This window comes from Cetorhinus maximus, chromosome 27, assembly GCF_964194155.1.
Source record: "Cetorhinus maximus chromosome 27, sCetMax3.hap1.1, whole genome shotgun sequence".
Classification (NCBI taxonomy): Eukaryota; Metazoa; Chordata; class Chondrichthyes; order Lamniformes; family Cetorhinidae; genus Cetorhinus; species Cetorhinus maximus.
Window position 1 is genome coordinate 24,339,382 of NC_135905.1, and position 21,099 is coordinate 24,360,480.

Consider the following 21,099-nt stretch of genomic DNA (forward strand, 5'->3'; position numbering starts at 1 on the left):
ACGTGACCCTGCGCCATGTGAAAGAGCGCCACGCGACACTGCACCGTGTGACACTACGCCATGTGACAGATGCCATGTGAAAGAGCGCCGTGTGAGAGAATGCCATGTGATACTACAGCATGTGTCACTGCAGCACGTGACAGAGCAGCTGTGATAATGTGCCATGTGACAGAGTGCCATGTGACAGAGTGTCATGTGACACCACCATCTGACACTGCACCGTGTGACACTGCGCCATGCACCATGTGATACTGCATTGTGTGGAAGAGCATTGTGTGACGCTGCACCTTGTGCCATTGCACCATGAGACCCTGCACCATGTGATAGTGTGCCATGTGACAGCGAACCATGTGATAGTGCCCCATGTGACAGCGAACCATGTGATAGTGCCCCATGTGACAGCAAACCATGTGATAGTGCATCATGTGACAGCGAACCATGTGATAGTGCCCCATGTGACAGCAAACCATGTGATAGTGCGCCATGTGACAGCGAACCATGTGATAGTGCGCCATGTGACAGTGCGCCACAAGAAAGAGCGATGTGTGACACTGCGCCATGAGAAAGAATGCCATGTGACACTGCACCATGTAACAGAGCAGAGTGTGACACTCCAGCATGTGACAATGCGACATGTGACAATGTGACATGTGACAATGCGACATGTGAAAGAGCACCCTGTGACACTGCACCATGTGAAAGATTGCCGTGTGACACTGCACCATGTGACACTGCGCCATATTACAATACACCATGTGACATTCGACACTGCATCATCCGACACTGCACCATGTGAAAGATCACCATGTGGCACTGCACCATTTCACACTGCACCATGTGACTGAGCGCCCTGTGACACTGCACCATGTGACAAATTAATGTGTGAGAGTGCACCATGTAACACAGCACCATCTGAAAAAGCACCGTGCGACACTGCACCATGTGACACTGCATTGTGTGATAGTGCGCCGTGTAAAAGAGCACCGTGTGAAAGAGCGCCGTGTAAAAGAGCGCCGTGTAAAAGAGCGCCGTGTAAAAGAGCGCCGTGTAAAAGAGCGCCGTGTAAAAGAGCGCCGTGTGACACTGCATCGTGTGATTCAACGTGAAAGAGTGTCGAGTGACACTGCACCGTTCGAAAGACCGAAGTGTGGCACTGCGCCATGTGCCATTGCACCATGAAACACTGCGCCATGTGACAGGGCAGTGTGTGACAGTGCACCATGAGAGACTGCACCATGTGACACTACACGATGTGACATGTGAAAGAATGATGTGTGACACTGCACCATGTTACATTGCACCATGTGACACTGCATCATGTGACATGTGAAAGAGTGATGTGTGACACTGCGCCATGTGACACTGCATCATGTGACATGTGAAAGAGCGATGTGTGACACTGCACCATGTGACACTGCACCATGTGACATGTGAAAGAGCGACGTGTGACACTGCACCATGTGACACTGCACCATGTGACATGTGAAAGAGTGACGTGTGCCACTGCACCATGTGACACTACACCATGTGACACGTGAAAGAGCGATGTGTGACACTGCGCCATGTGATACTGCACCATATGACGTGAAAGAGCGACGTATGGCACTGCGCCATGTGCCATTGCACCATGAAACGCTGCGCCATGTGAGGTGCATCATCTGACATGCACCATGTGACAGGACAGTATGTGACAGTGCACCATGAGAGACTGCACCATGTGACACTACATGATGTGACATGTGAAAGAGTGATGTGTGACACTGCTCCATGGTACATTGCACCATGTGATACTGCACCATGTGACATGTGAAAGTGTGATGTGTGACACTGCGCCATGTGATACTGCACCATGTGACACTGCACCATGTGACGTGTGAAAGAGCGACGTATGGCACTGCGCCATGTGCCATTGCACCATGAAACGCTGCGCCATTTGAGATGCATCATCTGACATGCACCATGTGACAGGACAGTATGTGACAGTGCACCATGAGAGACTGCACCATGTGACACTACATGATGTGACATGTGAAAGAGTGATGTGTGACACTGCACCATGTGACACTGCACCATGAGACACTGCACCATGTGACTGCACCATGTGACACGTGAAAGAGTGACGTGTGCCACTGCACCATGTGACACTGCACCATGTGACATGTGAAAGAGCGGCATGTGACAATGCACCATGTGACACTACACCATGTGACATGTGAAAGAGTGATGTGTGACAATGCACCATGTGACACTGCACCATGTGACATGTGAAAGAGCGACGTATGGCACTGCGCCATGTGCCATTGCACCATGAAACACTGCGCCATATGACATGCATCGTCTGACATGCACCATGTGACAGGGCAGTGTGTGACAGTGCACCATGAGAGACTGTACCATGTGACACTACATGATGTGACATGTGAATGAGTGATGTGTGACACTGCACCATGTGACACTGCACCATGTGACACTGCACCATGTGACATGTGAAAGAGCGATGTGTGACACTGCACCACGTGACACTGCACCATGTGACACTGCACCATGTGACACTGCACCATGTGACATGTGAAAGAGCGATGTGTGACACTGCGCCATGTGACATGTGAAAGAGCGACGTGTGACACTGCACCATGTGCCATTGCACCATGTGCCATTGCACCATGAAAGACTGCGCCATGTGACATGCATCGTCTGACATGCACCATGTGACAGGGCAGTGTGTGACAGTGCACCATGAGAGACTGCACCATGTGACACGTGAAAGAGTGACATGTGCCACTGCACCGTGTGACACTGCACCATGTGACACTGCACCATGTGACATGTGAGAGTGACATGTGACACTGCACCATGTGACACTGCACCATGTGACATGTGAAAGAGTGATGTGTGACACTGCACCATGTGACACTGCATTGTGTGATAGTGCGCCGTGTAAAAGAGCACCGTTTGAAAGAGCGCCGTGTGAAAGAGCGCCGTGTAAAAGAGCGCCGTGTAAAAGAGCGCCGTGTAAAAGAGCGCCGTGTGACACTGCATCGTGTGATTCAACGTGAAAGAGTGTCGAGTGACACTGCACCGTTCGAAAGACCGAAGTGTGGCACTGCGCCATGTGCCATTGCACCATGAAACACTGCGCCATGTGACAGGGCAGTGTGTGACAGTGCACCATGAGAGACTGCACCATGTGACACTACACGATGTGACATGTGAAAGAATGATGTGTGACACTGCACCATGTTACATTGCACCATGTGACACTGCATCATGTGACATGTGAAAGAGTGATGTGTGACACTGCGCCATGTGACACTGCATCATGTGACATGTGAAAGAGCGATGTGTGACACTGCACCATGTGACACTGCACCATGTGACATGTGAAAGAGCGACGTGTGACACTGCACCATGTGACACTGCACCATGTGACATGTGAAAGAGTGACGTGTGCCACTGCACCATGTGACAATGCACCATGTGACACTACACCATGTGACACGTGAAAGAGCGATGTGTGACACTGCGCCATGTGATACTGCACCATATGACGTGAAAGAGCGACGTATGGCACTGCGCCATGTGCCATTGCACCATGAAACGCTGCGCCATGTGAGGTGCATCATCTGACATGCACCATGTGACAGGACAGTATGTGATAGTGCACCATGAGAGACTGCACCATGTGACACTACATGATGTGACATGTGAGTGATGTGTGACACTGCTCCATGGTACATTGCACCATGTGACACTGCACCATGTGATACTGCACCATGTGACATGTGAAAGTGTGATGTGTGACACTGCGCCATGTGATACTGCACCATGTGACACTGCACCATGTGACGTGTGAAAGAGCGACGTATGGCACTGCGCCATGTGCCATTGCACCATGAAACGCTGCGCCATGTGAGATGCATCATCTGACATGCACCATGTGACAGGACAGTATGTGATAGTGCACCATGAGAGACTGCACCATGTGACACTACATGATGTGACATGTGAAAGAGTGATGTGTGACACTGCACCATGAGACACTGCACCATGTGACTGCACCATGTGACACGTGAAAGAGTGACGTGTGCCACTGCACCATGTGACACTGCACCATGTGACATGTGAAAGAGCGGCATGTGACAATGCACCATGTGACACTACACCATGTGACATGTGAAAGAGCGATGTGTGACACTGCACCATGTGACATGTGAAAGAGCGATGTGTGACAATGCACCATGTGACACTGCACCGTGTGACATGTGAAAGAGCGACGTATGGCACTGCGCCATGTGCCATTGCACCATGAAACACTGCGCCATATGACATGCATCGTCTGACATGCACCATGTGACAGGGCAGTGTGTGACAGTGCACCATGAGAGACTGCACCATGTGACACTGCACCATGCGACATGTGAAAGAGCGACGTGTGACACTGCGCCATGTTACACTGTACGATGTGACACTGCACCATGTGACATCTGAAAGAGCGACGTGTGACACTGCACCACGTGACACTGCACCATGAAAGACTGCGCCATGTGACATGCATCGTCTGACATGCACCATGTGACAGGGCAGTGTGTGACAGTGCACCATGAGAGACTGCACCATGTGACATGTGAAAGAGTGACATGTGCCACTGCACCGTGTGACACTGCACCATGTGACACTGCACCATGTGACATGTGAAAGAGTGACATGTGACACTGCACCATGTGACACTGCACCATGTGACATGTGAAAGAGTGATGTGTGACATGCACCATGTGACACTGCACCATGTGACATGTGAAAGAGCGATGTGTGACACTGCGCCATGTGACATGTGAAGGAGCGACGTGTGACACTGCTCCATGTGACACTGCACCATGTGACACTGCACCATGTGACATGTGAAAGAGCGATGTGTGACACTGCTCCATGTGACACTGCACCATGTGACACTGCTCCATGTGACACTGCACCATGTGACACTGCACCATGTGACATGTGAAAGAGCGATGTGTGACACTGCACCATGTGACACTGCATCATGTGACACTGCTCCATGTGACACTGCACCATGTGACACTACTCCATGTGACATGTGAAAGAGTGACGTGTGACACTGCACCATGTGACACTGCACCATGTGACATATGAAAGAGTGATGTGTGACACTGCACCATGTTACACTGCACCATGTGACAGAACACCATGTTAAACATCACCAGCTGCCACTGCACCATGTGACACTGAGCAATGTGACAGTGCGGCATTTGACACTGGATAAGGTGACACTGCATCGTGCGAAAGAGCGCCATGTGACAGTGCATCATTTGACTCCGCACCATTTGGCTGTGCGCCATGTGAGACTGCACCATTGGCAGTGCGACATGTGAAAAAGCACCATGAGATAAAGCGCCATGTGACAATGCATAATGTAACACTGCCTCATGTGAAAGAGCACCACGTGACACTGCACCACGTGACAGAGCATCAGCTGACCCTGCACCATGTGACACTACACCATGTGACAGTGCGACACTTAACACTGCATAATGTGACACAGCATCGTGTGAAAAAGCGCCATGTGAGTGCGCCATGTGACAGTGCGCCAAGTGACACTACACCATGTGACATGTGAAAGAGCGACATGTGACACTGCACCATGCGACACTGCACCATGTGACACTGCACCATGTGACACTGCACCATGTGACATGAGAAAGAGCGATGTGTGACACTGCGCCATGTGACACTGCACCATGTGACATGTGAAAGAGCGACATATGGCACTGCACCATGTGCCATTGCACCATGAAACACTGCGCCATGTGACATGCATGATCTGATATGCACCATGTGACAGGGCAGTGTGTGACAGTGCACCATGAGAGACTGTACCATGTGACACTACATGATGTGACATGTGAATGAGTGATGTGTGACACTGCACCATGTGACACTGCACCATGTGACACTGCACCATGTGACATGTGAAAGAGCGATGTGTGACACTGCGCCATGTGACACTGCACCATGCGACATGTGAAAGAGTGATGTGTGACACTGCTTCATGTTACATTGCACCATGTGACATGTGAGTGATGTGACACTGCACCATGTGACGCTGCACCATGCGACATGTGAAAGAGCGACGTGTGACACTGCTCCATGTTACATTGCACCATGTGACACTGCACCATGTGACATGTGAAAGAGCGATGTGTGACACTGCGCCATGTGACACTGCCCCATGTGCCATTGCACCATGAAACACTGCGCATGTGACATGCATCGTCTGACATGCACCATGTGACAGGGCAGTGTGTGACAGTGCACCATGAGAGACTGCACCATGTGACACTGCACCATGCGACATGTGAAAGAGCGACGTGTGACACTGCTCCATGTGACACTGCACCATGTTACATGTGAAAGAGCAACGTGTGACAATGCGCCATGTTACACTGCACCATGTGACACTGCACCATGTGACATGTGAAAGAGCGATGTGTGACACTGCACCATGTGACACTGGACCATGTGACATGTGAAAGAGCGATGTGTGACACTACGCCATGTGACATGTGAAAGAGCGATGTGTGACACTGCACCATGTGCCATTGCACCATGAAAGACTGCACCATGTGACATGCATCGTCTGACATGCACCATGTGACAGGGCAGTGTGTGACAGTGCACCATGAGAGACTGCACCATGTGACACTGCACCATGCGACATGTGAAAGAGTGATGTGTGACACTGCTTCATGTTACATTGCACCATGTGACGTGAGTGATGTGACACTGCACCATGTGACACTGCACCATGCGACATGTGAAAGAGCGACGTGTGACACTGCTCCATGTTGCATTGCACCATGTGACACTGCACCATGTGACATGTGAAAGAGCGATGTGTGACACTGCGCCATGTGACACTGCACCATGTGACATGTGAAAGAGCGATGTATGACACTGCGCCATGTGACACTGCACCATGTGACATGTGAAAGAGCGATGTGTGACACTGCGCCATGTGACATGTGAAAGATCAACGTGTGACACTGCACCATGTGACACTGCGCCATGTGACATGTGACACTGCACCATGTGACACTACTCCATGTGACATGTGAAGGAATGACGTGTGACACTGCACCATGTGACACTGTACCATGTGACATATGAAAGAGTGATGTGTGACACTGCTTCATGTTACATTGCACCATGTGACATGTGAGTGATGTGACACTGCACCATGTGACACTGCACCATGCGACATGTGAAAGAGCGACGTGTGACACTGCTCCATGTTACATTGCACCATGTGACACTGCACCATGTGACATGTGAAAGAGCGATGTGTGACACTGCGCCATGTGACACTGCACCATGTGACATGTGAAAGAGCGATGTGTGACACTGCGCCATGTGACACTGCTCCATGTGACATGTGAAAGAGCGATGTGTGACACTGCGCCATGTGACATGTGAAAGATCAACGTGTGACACTGCACCATGTGACACTGCGCCATGTGACACTGCGCCATGTGACATGTGACACTGCACCATGTGACACTACTCCATGTGACATGTGAAGGAATGACGTGTGACACTGCACCATGTGACACTGCACCATGTGACATATGAAAGAGTGATGTGTGACACTGCACCATGTTACACTGCACCATGTGACAGAACACCATGTTAAACATCACCAGCTGCCACTGCACCATGTGACACTGAGCAATGTGACAGTGCGGCATTTGACACTGGATAAGGTGACACTGCATCGTGTGAAAGAGTGCCATGTGACAGTGCATCATTTGACTCTGCACCATTTGGCTGTGCACCATGTGAGACTGCACCATTGGCAGTGCGACATGTGAAAAAGCACCATAAGAGAGACCGGCATGTGACAATGCATAATGTAACACTGCATCGTGTGAAAGAGCACCATGTGATAATGCAACATTCGACACTGCACCATGTGAAAGAGCACCATGTGACACTGCACCACGTGACAGAGCATCAGCTGACCCTGCACCATGTGACACTGCACCATTGACAGAGCAGCATGTGAAAGAGTGCAGTGTGACGCTGCACCATGTGACACTACACCATGTGACAGTGCGACACTTAACACTGCATAATGTGATACAGCATCGTGTGAAAGAGCGCCATGTGACAGTGCGCCATGTGACAGTGCATAATGTGACAGTGCATAATGTGACAGTGCATAATGTGAAAGAGCGCCATGTCATAATGCATCGTTTGACACTGCACCAGGTGAAAGACCACCATGTGACAATGCCACATGTGAAAGAGCATCATGTGGCGGAGCACCATGTGACACTGCACCATGTGATGCAGCGCCATGTGACAGAGCGCCATGAGACAGAGCGCCATGAGACAGAGCGCCATGAGACAGAGCGCCATGAGACGCTGCCCTATGTGACAGTGCACCACGTGACAGTGCGCCACGTGACAGTGCGCCACGAGACAGTGCGCCACGAGACAGTGCGCCACGAGACAGAGCGATGTGTGACACTGTGACATGTGACAGTGCGCCATTTGACACTGCATAATGTGACAGTGCACCATGTGACAGTGCGCCATGTGACAGTGCGCCATGTGAAAGAGCGCCATGTGAAAGAGCGCCATGTGAAAGAGCGCCATGTCATAATGCATCGTTTGACACTGCACCAGGTGAAAGACCACCATGTGACAATGCCACATGTGAAAGAGCATCATGTGGCGGAGCACCATGTGAAACTGCACCATGTGATGCAGCGCCATGTGACAGAGCGCCATGAGACAGAGCGCCATGAGACAGAGCGCCATGAGACGCTGCCCTATGTGACAGTGCGCCACGTGACAGTGCGCCACGTGACAGTGCGCCACGTGACAGTGCGCAATGAGACAGTGCGCAACGAGACAGAGTGATGTGTGACACTGCGACATGTGACAGTGCGCCATTTGACACTGCATAATGTGACACTGCATCGTGTGAAAGAGCGCCATGTGATAATGTATCTTTCGACACTGCACCATGTGACAGAGTGACGTGTGACAGTGCACCATGCAGCATGTGATACTGCATTGTGTGACAGTGCACCATGTAACACAGTACCATCTGAAAAAGGACCATGTGACACTGCGCCGTGCACCATGTGATACTATATTGTGTGACAGTGCACCATGTAAGAGAGCGCCGTGTAACAGTGCACCGTGTAATAGAGCGCCGTGTAAAAGAGCGCCATGTGATTCAACGTGAAAGAGCGCTGTGTAACACTGCACTGTTCGAAAGACCAAAGTGTGGCACTGCGCCATGTGCCATTGCACCATGAAACACTACGCCATGTGACATGCATCATCTGACATGCACCATGTGACAGGGTAGTGTGTGACAGTGCACCATAAGAGACTGCACCATTTGAGAGTGCACCATCTCAAAGAGCGCCATGTGCACCATGCGACATGTGAAAGAGCGACGTCTGACACTGCACCATGTTACACTGCACCATGTGACAGTGCGACATTTGACACTGCATAATGTGACACTGCATCATGTGAAAGAGCAACATGTGACACTGCACCACGTGACAGTGCATCATTTGACTTTGCACCATTTGTCAGTGCACCATGTGAAAGAGCGCCATGTGATGCTGCACCATGTGACACTACACCATTGACAGTGCACCATGTGAAAGAGTGCAGTGTGACGCTGCACCATGTGACGCTACACCATGTGACAGTGCGACATTTAACACTGCATAATGTGAGACTGCATTGTGTGAAAAAGCACCATGTGATATTGCACCATGTGAAGGAGCGTTGTGTGACACTGTACCATGTGACACTGCACCATTGACACTGCACCATGTGAAAGAGCGCCATGTGACATTGCACCATGTTACAATACACCATGCGACAGTGACATTTGACACCGCATCGTGTGAAAGAGCGCCATGTGATACTGCAACATTCGACACTGCATCATGTGATACTGCACCATGTGACAGAGCACCATGTGACACTGTACCATGTGACAAAGCACCCTGTGACATTGCACTATGTGAAAGAGTGCCATGTGATGCTGCAACATTCGACACTGCACCATGTGAAAGAGCGCCATGTGACAGAGCACCCTGTGACAGAGCACCCTGTGACAGAACACCCTGTGACAGAGCACTACGTGACAGAGCACTACGTGACAGAGCACTACGTGACAGAGCACCATGTGACATTGCACCATGTTACAGAGTGCCTTGTGACACTGCACCATGTGAAATAGCGCTATGTGACACTGCGCCATGTGAAAGAGCGCCATGTGATACTGCAACATTCGACACTGCACCATGTGACAGAGTGCCGTGTGACGCTGTACCATGTGAAAGAGCGCCATGTGACACTGCACCATGTGACATTGCACCATGTGAAAGTGTACCATGTGACATTGCACCATGTTACAGAGTGCCTTGTGACACTGCGCCATGTGAAAGAGTGCCGTGTGATACTGCAACATTCGACACTGCACCATGTGACAGAGCGCTGTGTGACACTGCACCATGTGACATTGCACCATGTGAAAGTGTACTGTGTGACATTGCACCATGTTACAATACACCATGTGACAGTGTAACATTTGACACTGCATCATCCGACACTGCACCGTGTGAAAGAGCACCATGTGACACTGCACCATGTGGCACTGCACCATTTCACACTGCACCATATGAATGAGTGCCCTGTGACAGTGCACCATGTGACAGCGTGATGTGTGACAGTGCACCATGTGACACTGCACCATCTGACAGTGCACCATGTGAAATAGCGCCAGCTAGCACTGCACCATGTGAAAGACCGCGATGTGACGTTGCATCTTGTGATTCTGTGACATGTGACACTGCACCACATGACGCCACATCATGACATTACGCCTTGTGACACCTGTGACAGTGTGCCGTGTGACAGTGTGCCGTGTGACAGTGTGCCGTGTGACACTGAGCTGTGTGACAGCAGGTGCTTCATGTGGTTGCTCTGTGATCAGTCCCATGTGAACAGTGGCTATTGTGAAGAAGTGAAAAGCAACATGTCGATGTAACTGGGAAGATCACAGGCCACAACTGGTGCATGATGGCAGATAACGCTGGAGTGAATGTGGAATCTGAATAATTTTATTCTTCATAACGATACCATTAGCACATCCTAGATTGATGTCCACTGGGGAGGCACACGTTTGCTGGGTGTGGCTGCTCCTTCTTTCCAAGGGTAGATGGGGCTCTTTAGCCTTGGTAATAGCCCACCTGAGACAAAACAGTCTGTAGACAAAATCGTGAAGAAGGCACCAGGAAAGCACCTCAGTTCCTCTCCCATCTAAGTTGCCCAAGAACATTGAATTTATTGCCAATCAGTCCATCGTGACTGCGTCAGCACTCTGACAGTGCTATCTAATTGGTCCCATTCCCTCTGCCCTTTCTTCATAGCTCTTGCCATTTAAAAGTTTCTCCTTATTTACTCCACCAAAACTCTCATAATTTTGAACACCTCCATTAAATCTCCCCTAACTTTCTCTGCTCTAAGGAGAATAATTAAAGCTTCTCTGGTCACTCTATATAACTGAAGTCCCTCCTCCCTGGTTATCATTCTAGTAAATCTCCTTCGCACACTCTCCAAGGCCTTGAAATACTTCCTAAGGTGTGGTGCCTAGAATTCAACATCATAGCTCAGCTGAGAACCTGCCCTAGAACACAATAGACAGATGGAAGGACAACGGCGTCAAGGGGTATGGGGAGAGAGAGGGAGTGGGAATATGGCGTTGAGATAGAGGATCAGCCATGATCATATTGAATGCTGCAGCAGGCCCAAAGGGCTGAATGACCTACTCCTGCTCCTATTTTCTATGTTTCTATAACAAACCCTAGCAATACAAATGGATCCAGCCAGAGGCACCTTGTATGTTCTCCTGGGTTTACGTGTAACATGAGAGGATATTCCATGTTATTGCTCATGGTAAATTGGAGAATATAATAATCCGTAAACCAGCTGAACCCAGTCTTGTATACGCAAATGTACTACTGGTGAGCGGCCTTCTTGAGCTGCTGCAGTCCATGTGGTGTAGGAACACACACAGTGCTGTTCAGGAGGGAGTTCCAGGATTTTGACCCAGCGACAGTGAAGGAGCAGCAGTATATTTCCAAGTCAGGATGAAGTATGGATCGGAGGGGGACTTGCAGGCAATGGTGTTCCCATGCATCTGCTGCCCTTGTGCTTTTAGGTGGCAGAGGTTGTGGATTTGGAGCCTAATTGCAGTGCACTGTCTGCATGCCCCCACCAATTTAAAAGTCAAATAACTTGACATGGAGATTTACAAGTAGCCAGTGGCTTCTTGCTTGCAAATGTGCATTTGATCATGCCTTTGGAAATTTAAAAGAGCTTCACAGAACTGTGATACAGAATATATTACATGGGCTGAATTCATGTCTGTAATGTGGTCACTCTGAGAATATAGGAATTGTTCTAAAAACTCCATAGGCTCTTTAAAAGCAGGAATGATACTTGACAATTTGTTCCTCAAACATCCTGTCTATTTAATCAATTCAAATGCCTTCTTTTGAAAATTAAGGTGAGCTGTAAAATATATGCTCTTTTTAAATATTCGTTCATGGGATGTGTGCGTTGCTGGCTAGGCCAACTTTTATTGTCCATCCCTTGAGAAGGTGGTGGTGAGCGGCCTTCTTGAGCTGCTGCAGTCCATGTGGTGTAGGAACACACACAGTGCTGTTCAGGAGGGAGTTCCAGGATTTTGACCCAGCGACAGTGAAGGAGCAGCAGTATATTTCCAAGTCAGGATGAAGTATGGATCGGAGGGGGACTTGCAGGCAATGGTGTTCCCATGCATCTGCTGCCCTTGTGCTTTTAGGTGGCAGAGGTTGTGGATTTGGAAGGTGCTGCTGAAGGAGCTTTGGTGTGTTGCTGCAGTGCATCTTGTCGATGGTACACACTGTTGCAACTGTGCGCGGTGGTGAAGGGAGTGAATGTTGAAGTGGAGGCTGGGGTGCCAATCAAACCAGCTGCTTTGTCCTGGATGGTGTCAAGCTCATTCAGTGTTGTTGGAGCTGCACTTATCCGTGCAAGTGAAGAGTATTCCATCACATTCCTGACTTGTGCCTTGTTGATGGTGGACAGACTTTGGAGAGTCAGGAGGTGAGTTATACTCCACAGAATTCCCAGCCTCTGACCTGCTCTTGTAGCTACAGTATTTAATTGGCTGGTCCAGTTAGGTTTATGGTCAATTGTGATCTTAAGGATGTTGACAGTAAAGGATTCAGCAATGGTAATGCCTTTGAATGTCAAGGGGAAATGGTCAGATTTTCTCTTATTGGAGATGGTCATTACCTGGCACTTGTGTGGCACGAAAGTTACTTGCCACTAATCAGTCCAAGCCTCGATATTGTCCAGGTCTTGCTGCATATGGACATGGACTGCTTCAGTATCTGAGGAGTCACAAATGGTGCTGAATATTGTGCAAACATCCCCACTTCTGACCTTATGATGGAAGGAAGGTCATTGATGAAACAGCTGAAGATGGTTGGGCCTAGGACACTACCCTGAGGAACTCCTGCATGATGTCATGGAACTGAGATGATTGACCTCCGACAACTACAACCACCTTCCTTCGTGCTAGGTATGACTCCAACCAGCGGAGAGTTTTCCCTGATTCCCATTGACTCCAGTTTTGCTAGGGCTCCTTGATGCCACACTCAGTCAAATGCTGCCTTGATATCAAGGGCAGTCACTCTCACCTCACCTCTTGAATTCAGCTCTTTTATCCATGTTTGGAACAAAGTTGTAATGAGGTCAGGAGCTCAGTGGCCCTGGCAGAACCCAAATTGAGCTTTAGTGAGCTGGTTATTGCTGAGTAAGTGTCACTTGATGGCACTGTCGATGATCCCTTCCATCATTATTGATGAAGAGTAGATTGATGGAGCAGTAATTGGACAGATTGGATTTGTCCTGCTTTTTGTGGACAAGGCAATTTTCCACAGTGCCGGGTAGATGCCGGTGGTTGTAGCTGTACTGGAACAGCTTGGGCACGCCCCTAACCAAGCTGTTCCAGTGCTATAGTGTTGAATACACAGAGCAAGAGGGAACTGCTTAAAAATGATGGGGAGGGGGGAGTGGTGGGGGACATTCAGTAAGAGCTTTCAAAAGGGAATTGGATAAATACTTAGGGCAAAAGTTTTCATAAGAATGTAAGAAATAGGAGGAGTAGGGCAACCAGCCCCTTGAGCCCGTTCTGCCATTCAATAAGATCATGGCTGACCTGATCGTGGCCTCACCTTCACTTTACCTCCTGTCCCCATAACCCTTGACTCGCCTGTAGATCAAGAATCTGTCTCTCTCAGCCTTGAATTTATTCAATGACCCAGCTTCCATGATCTCTCTGGAAGAGAATTCCATATCTTAACAATCATTTGCGGAGAGAGAAAGGGAGCGGAACTGATTAGATACCTCCTTCAAAGAGCTAGCATGAGCATGATGGGCTGAAAGGCCTCATTTCATGCTGTATTATTCTATAAGGACAGGCGTATCATAACGTTAAAGTGTTTAGCTGTTGCTCAGTCGAAGATGTGTGCAACTGCTGGGCTCTTTTAAGTTCACAAAATTTAAAAATTATGCACAACCATCTCTGAAACTTAATTACAAACTCATTATTCAGACCTCAACTCCAGCCAGATTGATGGGCTGAAGGCTTGCTGTTAGCGCCTCCTCTCCGCGGAGTAATTTGCAAAACACATTTTGGATTTGTATTTTTTTTCACTTTCCTTATTCCATTATCTCTTCTGTAATTTATAAAACAATGGAAGTTGATTTGTTCTGAATACTATAACTGACAGTGGGCTATAATTGCTCTGGTAATGTACTTGCAAAGGTTTTGTTATAACAGTGCCATTAACCTATATTTTTTAAACCAGAAAAGGGATAGCTTTAAAGAGGAACTGGATCAGTAGCTGTAGAGGAGAATTCAAAGCTGCAGAGAAATTAATAACACTGCTTGATATTTTCAGAAAGGTAGAAGGAGGAATTTACTGAGAATGAAATTCTGCCTGATTTACAACTGTCCAATTCGCAACCCATCCAACTTAAACCTGATCTGTTTTACACCCTGTCCGATTGCATTTTCCATTGAGAGTCAATGAGCTGCCAATACACAATCACCTGTTTTGTGTTCACAACAACAGCAACATTCCATTTATATAGTGACTTTAAATTAGGAAGGAGTATAATCAGACAAAAATTGAGTTGAAAGAGTGCAAAAATTTTGGAGGGCTGTAGGACTAGAGGAGATTACAGAGATCGAGAGGCGGAAGCGTAAGGAAAGCTTTCTAAACTAGGTTGAGAATTTTAAAGATCGAGGCACTGCCTGAAGAATAACCAATATAAGTCAGTATGCACAAGGGTGATGGATGAATGGGACTCAGTGAATTAGAATATGGGTAACAGAGCTTTGGATTAGCTAAAGTTTATGCAGGTGGAAGTTTGGACCAGAAGAGCATTGGAATATTCAAGTTGGGAGGTACCAACATTAAGGATAAGGGTTTCAGCATTAGATGAGCTGAGACAAGGACAGAGCGGGTGATGTTATGGAGGTGAAAGTAATTAATCTTTGTGAGAAATGGGATTATGAAATCAAAAGCTTAGCTCAGGGTCAAATAGGACACAAGGTGCATTTCAGCCAGAGACAGAAACCAGGGAGGGAATGGAGTTCACGGAGGGAGCCCATGTTTAATTGGAGGATATCTTGTCTTATCTATGACTGGCTCGTGCAAGCTCACTGGCAACACAGAGACAGTGGAGGGAACTAGCGAGGTGGTGGTGGGTAGAGCTGGGTGTCAGCATTGTACATAAGGAACCCAATGTTATCTCTTTCAATGATGTTGCTGAGGGGCAACTTATAAAGCAGGAGGGCAAGGATAGGGGCACTCGAGAGGTAACGGTGTGAGGTGAGAATAGAAACCATTGCTGCAGTTTCTGTTCAGGATAAACTTCAAGCTGTTCATAAACAGCTTGGGGCAGCTGCCGCAAAGGTGCAATGGGGAAGGGTCGCTGTCTAAGACCTTTCTGTCATAGTGCACCGAGGGACTGGGAACTGTTTAAATCCCCTCAGGCTGTACAGCTCAAAATGAAAGGCTGTAAATGATTGTAATATTGTTTGTACTGATGCACCTGGTGATACATTTTGTAAAAGTTGAACCGGATTGTACCCTTGTAATGGTGTTTTTGAAATGGTTTGGAATGTGGTTGAAGATATTTTATGAATAAAGTATATTTTTACAAAAAAATAAACTTCACCCCTTAGTGTTTCTTAATGAAAGAGCACGAGAGTGAAGTCTTTGAGGGAATCCTTGCAAACTGGAGGGAGGGGACTGACAGGTTTAATGGTTAGACTTTCTTAAAGTCTTGTTAAGCAGTACGAGTTATCAGAAAAGTTAAACCGGTCTCTCACATCATGCCAGCACAGGGTTGCAGAATCACACTTGTAGTTTGGATTGTGATTGTGGCCTTCGAAACTCAGCAGTGAGAGGTGCCAAATTGTTCACTGCTATCACAATAGAGTCTGGTGCCATCTCACTCCACATCCATACCACCCACTTGCACCAGGAGTTACTGAACATCAACCAACATCAGGAACCCTGTCTGACTTAACCCTTCCCTGAACTGGAGACATTTAGGCCAATTCCAGTAGCTCAGTCACCATTCTGGGTAGGACCTGTTAACTAGCACTAGCCACGGATCAAATCCGAAATTTCCTGGCTCCAATGATCAGTGCCAACATACATGAACCAGCAGACAAAAGACTTTGTTTTGTAAATTGAATAAAAACTGAGATGAATCTCAGAATTCCGTGAAGATGATTGACTACAATTTGGTGTGATGTGATTATGTGAAAATTACAGTTCTTCACTAAACTTCATGGCTTCTTTCCAGTTCTCCAAGAGCAGTAGGTCTTTACCTTGCCATCTGAAGATTGCTTACATACATGGTTTTATCTTGTCTCACTGCTATCTGAGCTCCCTGGTTCAATACTATATATATCTCAATGATGCACATTGCATTTGGAATCAAATTCACTGCACTTTGCATCAGCACTTAGTGCTGTGCAGACACAAGTCCCGCTTTGTCCTTTCTTCACAAAACTTCATTTTAGCTAATGTAAACTTTGATTTGGCAAATTTTGACCTGAGACTGCAACCAGCAACCAGATATTCCAACAGGATTTTCATTAAAAGGTAAGTTATTGTAAACAACTAAATGTCTATGATAAAGCATCAGCCAAGTTTACGGTTGCTTTTAGAAGCAATGCATACAACTGGACTGTGACTGTCTCTCCGGACATATGTAATAACAAGCACTGGATCTCAGATTCAGAACTTTGCATAGTTTTCCCATTATCGGGGAACTGTAAGCGATGTTTGCTCTGGCAGAAGGCAATCAGAGTTTTGGAATGATGTCTCTGTTGCAAGTAGGAATAAGAATGAAGTATTTATTTGTTTCTTTCTATCTTATTTCATGTGCTGTTTAAAATGTCTGCAAGATCACAATTAAGATTATAACATACCCTATTCTGTTATGTTGTGTTCTATCTGTGCCTTAAAGCGAATAATGTTGTAGTAGTTATAGGAATTAAACTGCACTGAACCTAACCAGCTCATTTGATTGCCTTTTCCAGGGTCACTAGTGTATAAAAGTTAGAAACCTTCCCCTGGTTCATGTAATATTCACAATGTCACAATCAATGTGTGTGCTTTTTCTTACTCGTTGTTCAGCAAGAAGAAAGGACTGATCCCAGTGACCATGCCACTAGCTGGAACCCCTGCACCGATCAAGAAGAAAAGAACATCCAGAATAATTACAAAAACACTTAAGGATGGTAGGTCCTGCATTTATAATGTCCCACTCACAGCTACAAATACAGCTTTCCCTATAAAGGTAATGGCCTCTTCCAGATAAACTGAAGTAGTTACTCGGATTACACTGTCATTTAGCGTGGTGGATATATTTATTTGCTACTACTTTATAACAAAGTCAAGTATGAAATGGTGACCCTTTCTGAAAATGTTAGGATTGCTAAGCGCTATTACCTTGGCTGCTTTGTTCTATTTGAGACAACAGTTATGACTACAAGTCTATACACCCTATTTATACAATACCTCTATCATGCTATCAGTTTTGTAAGCGATCATTGATTAATTTACTTGTTATAAAGGCAAAACAGTGAGAGACTCTGATTGATTGAATTATTTCTGTGCATTTCCTTCGTCTCCTGTAATTTTATAAAATTTATGTAGACATGGTTGTGCCTTCTCAGATGACAGGACTGCACTTTAATTTGGAGAGCTGGTGACAGTGAATACTAACAGCTGAAGATGTGTGTGATTGATTTATTGACCTCAGTTAGCAGTGCCTCTAATATTTGTAACGCTCACTCTTAGCTCCAGCCATAAAAAAGTGATAGATACAGTTGAGACTAAAGTCCAATAAAGATACAGGGCCAAGGGTGTGTTTCATCACCCTGCCCCACAACCCTTAGACTGTTTCATGTTTATTTTGTATCACAGTATCTTTACAGTGCAGAAGGAGGCCATTCGGCCCATCAAGTCTGCACTGGCTCTCTGAAAGAGCATTCCACCTAGTCCCACTCCTCTGCCTTATCCCTGTAATGTTGCACATTCTCTTTTTTCAGATAGCAATCCAATTCCCTTTGAATACCTCGATCAAACCTGCCTCCACCACCCTTTCAGGAAGTTTGTTCCAGACTCCAACCACCCTCTGGGTGAAAAATTTTTTCCTCACATCACATTTACTCCTTTTGCCAATTATTTTGAATCTGTGCCCTCTAGTTCTTGATGTTCTCTTGAGTGGGAACAGTTTTTCACTATTTACCCTGTTTACCATTTGTTTACTATTCTCTGCAACAGCCGGAACCGAGATTAACTTTGGGAAGAAAATCAGCATCCCAAGGGACGTTATGCTGGAGGAACTGTCACTGTTGAAGAATAAAGGATCCCTGATGTTTAAAGAGAGGCAACGCAGGGTCGAAAGATTCATCTATGAGTCCAATCCTGATGTCTTTAACCCAGATTCAATGGTATGCATTTCCATCTTAAAAGGTGTAATCCAACTTATATTCAGTACTGATAAATTTAGACCCATTTTCAGACATTTATCACCTATTGTGTCACCTGTAATTCAGTTTCAGAACAGAACAAATTAAACTTTCTCCTTTTCATCCTGAACTGCATCATAATGGCTGCAAATTGAAGGTCCTACCACACCACCAATCACATCAGCACCATGATCTCAAGAAAAAAATATCATTGATACATGGTAATATTCAGGTGTGGAGGGATAACAGCCTATCACCTCACCTCCACCTTTGATGCCCTGGTCCCCAACAAAACCTTTACCATCTCTTAGAACAGTCATTGCCTATGGCAAGTGCCCCATCTTTACTCCCTCAAGTCCAAGGAGTACAAACTTCAATGCATCTCATGCACACCCAGTTTAGCCATTCATCTCCAGATCTAGCTTAACCATATCAAGCAGTGTTGGACTTCAACTTCCGCTGCCAAAACTGATCATTACTCATGGGTCATCTGGGAGGGAGGAAAAAAGCACTGGTCTCTTTCCTCTGCCACCATTCAGATTGTCCTCAAATTCCTGATCCTCACTCTTCCAACCTCACCACCAACAAGCGTGTGGAGCATGTGGACTTCATGGACTTCTTTATCACAAAGATAGATACCATCCACTCAGTTGTTTCTGCTGCTTTCTCCATATTCTCCTTGTTCACCTAGTGGATTCTCACTCCAGGGTTCTTACCTCTACCCCCAGGGCCTGAGTCATGATCTCTCTCTCTCTCTCTCTCTCTCTTGTTTCTCTCCCACCTTCCCAATAACCAATTTTATCTCATGCCATCCATGAGACCCATCTTCTGGTCTCCTGACCCCATTCCCAATAAAATGCTGACTACACGAATTCCCTTCTAAGACTCCATGCTAGATGTTGACAGAATGGTCCCACATCCCTCTCAAAACTTCCCACCTCACAAAATACATTTGCAACCCCTGTCTTCCTGACTACAAACCCAGCTCCAGCCTCTCTTTCCTCTTCGAAGTCCTTGAATATATGTTTGTGTCCTAAATCTGCACCATTTCTTTTGCAACTCCCTATTTGAATCTGTCCAATCAGGTCTCTGTTCTTCCCACAGCATTGAGATGACCAAGCTAAGGATATGGATGACATTCTCTATGACCTAAGCTGTGGTACATTATCCCTCCTTGACATCTCTGTATCTCTGAGATTTCAACTACATCCTCCTTCAAGGCCTCTAAACCATTGTCCATCGCACTGTGACTACCCTCACTTATTATTCCTATTAATTACCTATTGTAACCAAAACGTCTCCAATAATGGCTTCTTTTTCCAAACCTGCACCATCATCTCTGAAGTCCCTCAGCATTCATTCTTTCCATTCTACAGTTCTTCATCTGCATGCTATAACTTGGCAATGTTATCAGGAGACATGGGATCACTTCCAAGCTCTACATCTCTACCACCTCTCTTGATTATCCACTGCCACTGTGTTATCAGACTGTTTACCCAACATACAGTATTGGATGAGCTTATGTTTTTTCCAACTATGCCAGATAAGACCAAAATAATTGTCTTTGGCTCCTGCCATTAACTCTATACCCTCGCCACTGATTCCATTCCCCTCCCTGGCTATTGTCTCAAGCTGAATCAAGCATTTTGCAGCCTCGGCATCCTATTCAATCCCAAAACAGTTAAAGGAAAATCCAGGAAATTTATCTTGCAGTAAGGATTGAGAGAGTGTGATTATACTCAACAAAAGGTCAGTTGAAGTTTGAAATATGGAAATAGGTACGTAAATTGGGAATTAAAGGCTATAAAGCTAGATTTCCCAGCTATGACTGTCGTGAAGATAACATACATTACAATGCTGCTTATTTCTAGAACAATGGTTTGAATTATGCATTTAAATCAAATTCCTGCACAAAATATTACAGTGAAGTA

The 21,099-nt window shown here is 46.7% G+C and overlaps 1 protein-coding gene across 2 annotated transcripts in view; it reads left to right on the top strand.

Moving 5' to 3' along the window:
- The window catches only part of myoz1a (myozenin 1a), a 47,209-nt gene that overhangs the window by 1,409 nt on the left and 24,701 nt on the right, over positions 1-21,099 (top strand). The window contains exons 1-3 of one of the 2 annotated variants that reach the window (XM_078530900.1): positions 17,120-17,291; positions 17,829-17,932; positions 18,981-19,150. In XM_078530900.1, the coding sequence (XP_078387026.1) occupies positions 17,857-17,932; positions 18,981-19,150 (246 nt within the window). In that variant the 5' untranslated portion in view covers positions 17,120-17,291; positions 17,829-17,856. Of the gene's footprint in view, positions 1-17,119; positions 17,292-17,828; positions 17,933-18,980; positions 19,151-21,099 lie in introns of those variants that run through there. The other variant, XM_078530901.1, reaches the window with a different exon arrangement.